This window comes from Pteropus medius, unplaced genomic scaffold, assembly GCF_902729225.1.
Source record: "Pteropus medius unplaced genomic scaffold, Ma_sr-lr_union100, whole genome shotgun sequence".
NCBI lineage: Eukaryota > Metazoa > Chordata > Mammalia > Chiroptera > Pteropodidae > Pteropus > Pteropus medius.
In genome coordinates, this window is record NW_024349800.1 from 47,102,521 (window position 1) to 47,114,126 (window position 11,606).

Genomic DNA, 11,606 nt, shown 5'->3' on the forward strand with positions numbered 1-11,606 from the left:
GTGGAAAGAAAGATTAGGTGGTCAAGGAAAGAGAATATGGTTCTGTGCAACACTGGAAAAATCAAGGGTCTAACATGGATCTTTGTAGGGCAAGAGGTGGATGTTCCAAATGGAACTACAGACATCAAAGGCAGCAGCAAATAATACTCTATTGGCATTTAATTTAATCCTCGCAACCACCCAATAAAGCAGTACTTTTTTTTTAAACTGAGATGTAATTGATGTATAACATTATTAGTTTTGAATACACAACAAAATTATTCCATGTATATATGTATTGTGAAATGATCACAGTATGTCTAGTTAACATCTATCACTACACATACTTATGAATCCTTATAAAAACTTTTGAGTTCTATTTTCTCAGCACTTTCAAGTATATACTACAGTATTATTAACTATAGTCGCCATGCTGTACATTATCCCGAGGACTTATTTTAGGACTAGAAGTTTGTAGCTTTTGACCTCTTTCACCCATTTCACCTACACCCTAATCCACAGCCTCTGGCAACCACTAATCTGTTCTCTGCATCTGAGTGTTTTGCTGTGTTTTTAAATTCCACATATAAGTGAGATCATATGTATTTGTCTTTCTCTGTCTGACTTATTTCACTTAACATAATGCCCTCAATGTCCATCCATGTTGTCACAAAAGACAGGATTTCCTTATTTTTTTCATAGCTGAATCATCTAATGTGTGTATACACCCCCCTCCCCACACGCACACACTTTTCTTTATTCATCCATCAACTGACAACTAGGTTCTTTCCATGTCTTGGCTATTGTAAATAGCACTGCAATGAACATGGGGGTGCAAAAACCTTTTTGAATTAGTTTTTTTCTTTTCTTCCAGATAAATATTCAGAGCTAGAACTACTAAATCAAATGCTAGTTCTATTTTTAATTTTTTTTGAGGAAAAAAATATTGTTTTCCATAGTGGCTGTAAAAAGTTACAGTCCCATCAACAGTGCATAAGGATTCCATTTTCTTCATAGCTTTGCTATCACTTATTTCTTGAAAAAAGCCATTCTGAAAGGTTTAAGGCAATATATCATATTGTAGTTTTCATTTGGATTTCTTTTATAATTAGTGATGCTGAGCACCTTTACATGTACCTGTTGGCCATCTATAAGTCTTCGTTAGAATGTCTATTCAGATCCTCTGCCCATTTTTCTTTTTAAGACTCTGTGTTTTTGCTATTACGTTATATGAATTCTTTATATTTTTTTAATATTAACCCCTTGTCAGATATATAATTTACAAATATTTTTCCCATTCTATAGGTTGATTTTTCATTTTGTTGATAGTTTCTTTGCTATGCAAAAGCTTTTAGTTTGATGTAGTCCCACTTGTTTATTTTCGCTTTTGTTACATTAGCTTTTGGTAACAGATCCAAAAAATCACCACCAATACCAATAGCTGTCCTTTTAGGAATTTTATGGTTTCAGGTCTTACATTCAACTCTTTAATCATTTAAATTTTTGTTTATGGTATATAAGATAATGGGTCTAATTTCATTTTTTGCATGCGGATGTCCAGTTTTCCCAACACCATTTATTGGAGAACTGCCATTTCCTCATTAAATATTCTTGACTCCTTTTGTCATAAATTAACTGACCATATAAGCATGGGTTTATTTCTGGCCTCTCTATTCTGTTTCATTGATCTGTGTGTCTGTTTCCCTGCCAATACAATACATTTTGATTACTATAGCTTTCTAATACAATTTGATATCAGAAAGCATTATATCTCCAGCTTTTTCTTCTTTCTCAAGATTGTTTTGGCTATTTGGGGTCTTTTGTGGTTCCATACAAATTTTAGAATTGATCTATTTCTGTGAAAAATGCCGTTGGAATTTTAATAGAGATTGCATTGATTTTATAGATTGCTTTGGGTAGTATGGACATTTTAACAATATTCTTCCAATCCAAGCACAGAATATTTTCCATTTATTTGTCTCTTCAATTTCTTTCATTGTCTTAACAGCTTTCAGTGTACAGATCCTTCTTCACCTCCTTAGTTAAATTTATTCCTAGGGATTTCATTCTTATTGATGCAATTGTAAATGGGATTGTCTTCTTAATTTCACTTTCTGATAGTTCATTATACAAAAATCTGTTGTTTTTATACACTAAGGATGATTTTGTATCCTGTAATTTCACTGAATTCATTTATTAGTTCTAAGTTTTTTGGTGTAGTTTAGGGTTTTCTATATAGAATATGTCATCTGCAACTAGTAAATGATTTTACTTGTTTCCCAATTTGGATGCCATTTGATTTTTGCCTAACTGCTCAGACAAAGACTTTTAATACTATATTGAGTAAGAATGGGCATCCTAGTCTTAGCCCTGATCTTAGAAGAAAAGCTTTCAGCTTTTCACCATTGAGCATGATGTTAGCTGTGGGTTTGTCATACGGCCTTTATTATGTTGAAATATATTCCATCTACACCCCATCGTTGAGAGTTTTTATCATAAATGGATGTTAAATTTTGTCAAATGCTTTTTCTCTATCCATCGAGATAGAATTTTTATCCCTCATTATGTTAATGTGGTATATCACATTGATTTGCAGAACCATCCTTGCAGCCTCAGAATCGATCCCACTTGATCACAGTGTATAATTTTTTTAATGTATTCTTAAATTGAAAAGGAAGAAGTAAAACTGTCATTATCTGCAGATGACATAATACTATATATAGAGAACCCTAAAGATTCCACCATAAAACTATTAATTCAGTAAAGAAGCAGGATACAAAATCATTCAGAAATTGACTACATTTTTCTTACACCAATAATAAACTATTAAACAATCCCATCAAATTTACAATTGCATCAAAAAGAAAAAAATATCTAGGAATAAGTGATATCTGTATTTGGAAAACTATAAGACATTGAAGAAACTGTAGAAGATACAAATAAATGGAATGATATACGGTGCTCAGGGATAGGAAGACTTAACATTGTTAAAATGTCCATACTACCCAATCTACAGATTCAATATAATCCCGACTGAAATACCAATGGTATTTCACAGAACTAGAATAAATAATCCTTAAATTTATATGTAACCACAAAAGACTCCAAACAATCAAAGCAATCTTGAGACAGAACAACATTGGAGGTATGCTACCTGATATCACACTGTATTACAAGGCTATAGGAATCAAAAAAAGCATGGTACTGGCATAAAAACAGACACATAGACCAATGGAACAGAACAGAGAGCCCAGATAACAACCCACACCTATATGGCCAATTAATCTATGACAAAAGAGGCAATATATTATGGGGTAAAGACAGTCTCTTCAATAAATGGTGATGAGAAAACCGAACAGATACATGCAAAAAAAAATTATTTTTGTGTAAGAAAGCAGTCTAAACTCAAAATGGACTAAAGAATTAAATGTAAGACCCAAAACCATAAAACTCCTAGAAGAAAACATAGGCAATAAACTCTTTGACACTGCTTTTAGTAGTATTTTTTCTGATATGTCTCATCAGGCAAGGAAACCAAAAGAAAAATCAAGTAAGACTACATCAAACTACAGGTTTTTGCACAGCGAAGGAAACCATCAACAAAATGAAAAGACAACCTACTGAATAGAAAATATTTGCCAATACGTCAATGAGGGGTTAATATCCAAAAAAATACAAGAAACTCATACAACTTGACACCAGAAAAAAACCCCATAACTAATCCTATTAAAAAGTGGGCAGAGAACCTCAACAGACATTTTCCCCAAAGGAACATACAGGTGGGCAATAGACATATAAGAAGATGTTCAGCATCACTAATTATCAGGGAAATGCAAATTAAAACCACAATAAGCCATCACCTCACACTTGTCAGAATGGCTAGCATCAACAAACAACAAGTGTTGTTGAGGATGTGGAGAAAACAGAATGCTTGTGCATTGCTGGTGGTATTGTAAATTGATGCAGCCACTATGGTTAAGAGTATGGAGGTTCCTCAAAAAATTTAAAAAAGAACTGCCACTGCTGGATATTTTTCCAAAGCAATCCAAACCACTAATTTGAAACAATGTCTGCACCCCTATATTCATTGAAGCATTATTTATAATAGCCAAGATATGCAAGCAACCTAAGAGCCCATCAACAATTAGGTAAAGAAGAGGTGGTACATACATACAATGGAATATTACTCAACCATAAAGAAGAATGAAATCTTGCCATTTGTGACAACATGGATGAATGGACTTAGAGGGTATTATGCTAAGAGAAATAAGTCAGAGAAAGACAAATACAATATGATTTTACTTATATGTGGAATCTAAACAATAAAAACGAAAAACAAACCAGAAACAAACTCACAGATACAGAAATAAATTCATGATTGCCAGATTTGGGGTGGGGATGGGTGAAAAACTGAAGGGATTAAGAAGTATAAATTGCCAATTAGAAAATCGATCTTAGGAATATAAAGTACAACACAAGAAATACTGTAATAACTGTGTATGGTGTCAGATGAGTGCTAGACTTATCGGGGTGATCATTTCATAAGTAATATAAATGACTAATCAATGTTATATACTTGAAATTAATGTAATATTCTAAATCAACTATAATTGAAAAAAATTTTTTGTATTATAAGAAGAGAAAATATCAGTACCTAGAATAATGCCTGGAACTAATAGGTATTCAATTTATATTTATTAGATGAATGTGGACATATCGTTCCATTCATTGAAAATTTTCATTTCAGGTACCTAATCAGCAAAAGCCAGTTTATGGCCTAAATTACCACAAGCATGATATGCAATAAGAAGTTACTAAACTATTAATTCATATCTTTCAAACTGTCAGTTCTTCTGGAACCATATCTACTTCCTTGAAAAAAGTTTATTCTCTTTTAACGTAAGATGTTTCAAAAAGATTAAAATAATCTGTTATCATCCACTAAGAAAAAAAAATGAACTGGTAATTGTTTTTATGCTAGTGAGGAAAAAATGGGAATGGCTTTCACACTTACAAGTGGAGTTTAGTAAGTTATTCCGCAGTTTTAGGGCAGGTACAACACATGTAAAATGAATGAACAACTTAAAATAATCTGTAAATAACCTACCAAATCCAGGAATACTTTTGAGACTGGCTTTGAGGCAAATTTTCTCCAATCTCAGGTAGCTATATCTCATCAGACAATTCCACAGGAACATCCAGTCCATTCTTGTCCGATGATTCATGATAATGACACTTCTTTCTCCAGGAACAAATGCATCACCTGTTATAATCACTTTTACACCAAACATGGTCTCCAGTAATGCCTAAAAAAATAAATAATATACATAACAATTCAAAGTTAGGATTTCCCATAAGTAAATTTTATCATGTCCTATAAATAAGTCTTCTGATTTCTAAAAAGTAAAAAATATAGTGTTTTCCCTGATTCCTATAATAAATCAAGAAAAAAGTTATTCTGGTAGAATGAGAATATGAAGGTTTTGTTTCTATTTTTAGGTCTACTAACTTAAGTTTCTGGCAGTTTCCTAACTTTCAATTAAATATTCAAGATAGTAGGTTAAAAAGAAAAAAGTGGAAAAGGTGTATAAGATTCCAATGTATAATTTTCTAAAGCTATAAATATATGATTATTACATTTTTTATGGAAAGAATAGTCAAATAAAGTCAACAATGGATATAGGGCTGAGGGAACAGAAAGTCAAACATTTTATACCTGTCTGTATTATGATTTTTTTAAAAACAAATGCACATATTTGTTTAACAATATATAAATTAAAAATAGCTATTTTTACTAAAGTGCTGCAGCTGTAGCACCTACAACAGTTCATAGCACATAGAAAATGCTCAAATATTTGCTGAATTTTTTAATTAACTTTTCTGATGGCCAGCATATAATACGCACAAAGTACTTAGAAGTATATTATAGACTGAAGTTCTTAAAAGAAAAATAAAAGAAACCTTGATTACTGATTTCAATCCTTATTTAAATTTTCAAACAATTTACTTATAACAAATCTATTAGTTATCTACAACAACATGGATGACACATAAGCATAATGTTGAGAGAGAAGTAAAGCAAAGAATATGTACAGTAAGTGTCCACATATAAAACTTTTTAAAACAGTAACTAAGATATTTTAGGAGTAAATAGATAAGGAATAAAATTATAAGGAACAGCAAGAAAATAACTACCTTTTAAGTCAGGTTAGTGGCTACTTCTACCAAACGGGAAGGCGTTGTGACCGGGAAGCTAGATAACTTGTGGGAGGGCTGGCAATGTTCTATTTTTGACCTGTTTGATAGTTATACTTTAAAAAAATTTATTATTAAAGTGTGCTTTTATGTTATATTAACTTTTCATTACATTTGTTATATTTCACACAATAAAGCTATTTAAAAAAATACAAAACAGGACTTCAACAACATGAGAATAGGATCAAGAGAAAAACAACTTAGAAGAAATATCAGCTAAAGGAAAAAAAATTTGAAATGTTATGTGTCCAAAAAAGTACATAATTGTAGTGTTAGGATCTTAACAGAATAAAAAAAAAGATCACTTTGGCTAACATAGCTACAGATACCCCATAGTTACGTCTCCATTAAGTTACTTTCCCAGGACTGAGATTCACTTTAGGGCCTGAGTATTTAACATGGTATTTATCAAGTCCGATAAGGATGGTCTTCAAGAAGTCAATAAATATGTACCCTTCTTGAAATTGTACACAAAGATATGGGACTGTGTGCACGAATACATTGCTAGGCAAAATGCCTACAGTTTTCATCAGATTTTTAAAAGAGTCCATAACCACTCAAACAATTATAACCCCTACTCCAAAGTCTCTGAGAGATTAAGTCCCTTAGAAGACTTCATGATGGAGAGGATCAGGGCAGAGTCGTCTAGGCTTGGACCTACAGTAAAAAGTATTTCTTTTCCTACCGGTAAGTGTACAGGACCATCAACTACCAAAATAAATCACTAAATTTTATGACCTGGCCAAGAGGATACATATGAAGTCACCATCCAGGGTTAATTCGGATCAGCTCCACCTGCTTTCCAAATGATATACTCTTCAAATTAGCAAAGACTTGAAAAGTAGGATACCTTCCCTTAACTGATGGAAAGAGGAAGTTAATCATGTGTTGTACTATAAAACGAGTTTCAAATCTTAAGCCTATAAACCCGAAAGCTCAACTCTAATCTTTTAAGTGTAATTTCTAATGCAAGGTTCCTATGGGTCTCAAAACAATCTTTTGCTTTTCATTACAGAAAATGTCAAAATAAAAAATCCCAGACTGTTTGCCCAGGAGCATAGCATGTGGTATTCTCTCCCTTGCCATCCAGCACCCTTCAGAATGTGCCTGAAAGTTATATATAACCTTTTGGGCAGCCTAGATCTTAAGCTCACCTTAATCATTTTTAATACCAGACAAGACATACCTAGTCAACATTATTTACAGCTCCTGCAAGGCAGGATAACAAATACACCACACAGAGTTAGTTGTAATGTCTATAAAGAGCTCCAGAATTCAAATCTAGATTAAAAACTATAAAAAGACACTCTTCTCATAGCTGTCCTATTTCTCATATAGAAGATAGTTTCAGCAATAAGAAGCTAACCTTATAAAATTTTATAATGACTTCTCTTATTGACCTAAGAACTACAGCTCTCATGACTTTTGCCTACTTGGACAAAGATTTCTCCTAAATTTAGAAATACAGAAGCAATTTATGAGGATCTTTTACATGCCACTATTTACTACCTCCAAGTGTTCCACCATGTTTGAAAACATTAAAATGAGAGGTTCCCCTCATAATCACACAGAATTGGTTTTGCCATCATGCTTCATGCTCTCATTTATTATTCCAATAGATCTTTATTTAGTCTGAGGTAAGAACAACTCCTGTGATGTTCTTCATCTCCAAGTCTGCTTTGTCTTTTCAGACTCAGCTTCGACCCTGCTCCTCAAATCCTTAAGTATTTAAGACTTTTGCAATCTCAAGTCATTCATCAAACACCGAGCGCCCTCTTTCTTAAGAGAAGCAGTCTAGACAGAAATTATATCCATTAGCCTGTGTTTGCTAACATCTATTTTGTTCCAGGACTGAAATGGAATTAGTGGGCTGTCTGTGGAAGAGACTTTTGTCCTAAGTGAAGAGTTAGAAAATGACATCTAACTTCCTAAGTTATGATTTATGGTGAAAAGACAGAACTCTCAAGTAATTTTCATAATCTCGGATAATTAGCTAACAATCGAAATGTTGGAAAGCCTCAGTTTTTAGAAGCAAAAACTGCTCTGGGCACATGCAAAGTTTGACCTTGATAAAATTATACTGAATAAAACAATCCAAAAATCAAATGAACCAAGATATGCACTCTCTATTATAGAAATGTTCCAAGAGAGACTGAAGGATACTCCACAGACTGTTCCTTAAGAGATTCTTGCACATACAGATAGGTTAGACTTGGTAACCTCTAAGTCCCATCTAACTGTAAGACTCAAATATTTTACTATAGTACTTCATTTAACACAGACAATGTGTTCCTTGAAAATAGTAAGACATGAAAAATTTTGCCAATGAAACCATTTTAAGGCACGAGAAGCTTATAAAAGAACATTTTGTGATTATTTCTGTAAAAAATAATCTAAAAATAATCAAAAAAATAGTCTAAGTGCATTTACCCTAATTTATTTTTAGTGAAAAGTTATTTTTAACTGTTTGAGATTACAATAAAGTACACCTATTATAGGAAAAAATTATGAAATTCCTTCTGAATAAAAAATGACCTATTCCATTTACTTCAAAATAAAAACTCCTTTAGCATCTTGTAAAGGTATGAAATAAATGGTCATAGAAGACACCCTGACAGTTTTTCTCCATTTCTTTGAGCAGAGATGTTCACTATCTCAAAACTGGAACATCAATTTTCTGTAACCTAGCTATAAGGAATCAACTCCAATAAATTTCTTAACTGAGAGACTCTCTGCCTGATATGCTGTTACTAGTGAACAAGGTATTAAGTTAAACAGCTGGGTAACAGAAGTTTTTTCAAATATATACCAGTATAATACTACAGTGGTGGTGGAATCTTGCCTATGTGTTAAGTTCTCAAGTCAGGTAATGAAAGGTCAGGAGAGCTGAAATTATCCTTGAAAATCTCAAAGGAAGGTCCCTCACAAGAGACTAGAACACTATTAGTAAGTCTAGCTCAGCTAATTTTTTCTAAATATTAGACTGGATTTCTCCAGCTGACCATCAGATGAAGTGATTGGTTTACGTGTTTTAAACACATGAATTATACACCACACAGGACCACTCACATTTCCCATTTTATTTCACATGAAGCAGAGGTTCATGGGGAATTTAAGAATTTAAGAATTTCTCTTTCTACCCATCCCTCATCCATCCTAGTATGTAATATAATTCTGCGGTGATAGTACTAGTAATAGCAGCACTAGAAGCAGCACTGTCAAGAGTTTGTCCAGTAAAATCCAGCATTTCGTCCAGAATACATTTTAATTGTGTCTATGAGTGCTCAGAAAAAAACACTACATTTCTCATATTACAGTGTTTAGCTGTTCTCATCAATGGGTGAATAAGAGTAATACGTATACCTTGTAATTCACTTGTCTAAAAGAAATGTGCTTGATCTGGACTTCCTCCCTCCCTACTGACTGCAGGGTGGGGTAAAGCATGGCAGTGACCCGTCTAGACCATCTAGAAGAGGATGGGTAGAAGGAATCTGAATCCTTGAGTGACATCAAGGAGCAGAGCTACCCTGCCAACCTGGACCTGAAGGTGAATAAAGTTCTACCATATTCAAGCTACTGTATTTTGAATTTTCTTTGATAGTACAATTTTAGCCTACCTCCTAAAACTGATGTAGTAGCAAACGTTTACTGCATACTTTACAAAGCCTATATTATTATCTCATTTAGTAGTCACAATAACTCCCTGAGGTATGTAGACAGTATTAGCACCTCTTTTTTTAGTGACAAAGAAAGAGAAGTTTAGAGAGGCTAAGTAATTTAGCCAAGTTCAAATAACTAGAAAGTGTAAGGACAATAGTGAAACCAAATGTCTGTCTCCAACGTCTGTACCAGTAAGTACTCTGCTTATATTGGCTCTCCAAAGAAACCAGATTGATTTGATACTATAAAACATTACATTACAATGATTTCTACCAGTGTACTAACTACAAGAAAATTCTCAAAACTCTTAAGGTTTTTGGTAGAGAAGATCAGCCAAAAACGTGTTACTCATAATCAAAAGAGTATATATATATACTGTGGAAAACTGATGACATTAAAGAAAATGAAGTGTAGTGAGCAATATATGACTGTTATCAAAAAATCATTTACCTTTAAATGTTTGCTTCAAAATTAGCTATGCTACGCTGAATCTGGAATGAATCTCAAAGATCATCTACTCCAATTTCCTTATTTTATAGATAATGAAATAAAAACCTAAAAAGTTATGTAAATGACTTGGCAAGTTAAACATTTTCAAAACAAAATATCTCTGGTTTTATTAATGACTATAAGTGGAAATATTGAACATTTAGACAGTCTGTACGTACATGACTTTTTAGAAAAATCTGTGATAGTTAATTTTATATGAACTGAAAATATGCTTATTTTACTTAATACAAGTATTTTATGGAGAAATGCTCACTTTGTAAATAAGCGAGTGATAGTGGCTAAGCAATAACACAAGCTGAATATTTTATATTAAATGGTATGTTTACAAGCTGCAATGAAACACTGGACCACATATCTTTAAAGCTGATTTAAAAATCTAACTAAGAATTAATGACCTGGGAAATCAACTTTGTCCTCTAACACAGGAAGCAGATTTTTTAGTCAAATGAAAGTCAGAAAAGAAGCTAGTCAAGCTGTGTAAAAGCAGAAGGACTATTATTATCTCCATAGAGACAGAGGCCATATCTGTGCTGTTCATCTTCACATCCTAGCAAAATGCTTGGCACATGATGGTCACTTAATAGTTGTCAGGTGAATATTCAGGGATCCTGCTGACTACTTTTGCAATAAACAAAAGTGACAAAACATCCTTCTATTAGAAAAGAAAAAGAAATTTGCCTAAAAGAATAAGGAGGATCCATATCATAACATAGGATTTGTACAAAGTTTCAATGCAAAGTATTTCCTACAGGAAGGAAAAAAATAATAATAAGGACTGTGATTACTGCTTCCAGCCCTGACAGAGTAAATGGTACTAGGTTTACCACCCAACTGACTTAAAGGCAAATATGGTCATAATGAATAAATACATGAAGAATCTCAAGAAAGTAATGAAACCAACGAAGAATCCAATATAAATTCTAGGATTTAAAAGTATTTTAAATAGAAATCCACTATATGAAGAAAACAGCAGAGGAAAGGATGAGTGAACTTGCTGTCCTGTCTGACACTATAAGAAATCTTACATATAATTGCAGTCCCAAAAGGAAAGAGATACAGGCAGAAAAATATATGAAAAGATATGGCCCAATTTGGAGATAATAAACTAACCTACAGATCTAAGAAACCCAATGAACACAACAAAATAAACAAAACTACATTTAGATATACCATAATCAAACTGCTAAAAAAAAAATATATAT

At 32.8% G+C, this 11,606-nt stretch overlaps 1 protein-coding gene across 6 annotated transcripts in view; it reads right to left on the reverse strand.

Annotated features, from left to right (window-relative positions):
* Nucleotides 1-11,606, reverse strand: part of LCLAT1 (lysocardiolipin acyltransferase 1) — a 149,527-nt gene that overhangs the window by 87,725 nt on the left and 50,196 nt on the right. For all 6 annotated transcript variants that reach the window (XM_039887478.1, XM_039887479.1, XM_039887481.1 and 3 more), the window contains one exon: nucleotides 5,087-5,285. In XM_039887478.1, the coding sequence (XP_039743412.1) occupies nucleotides 5,087-5,285 (199 nt within the window). The remainder of the gene's footprint in view (nucleotides 1-5,086; nucleotides 5,286-11,606) is intronic.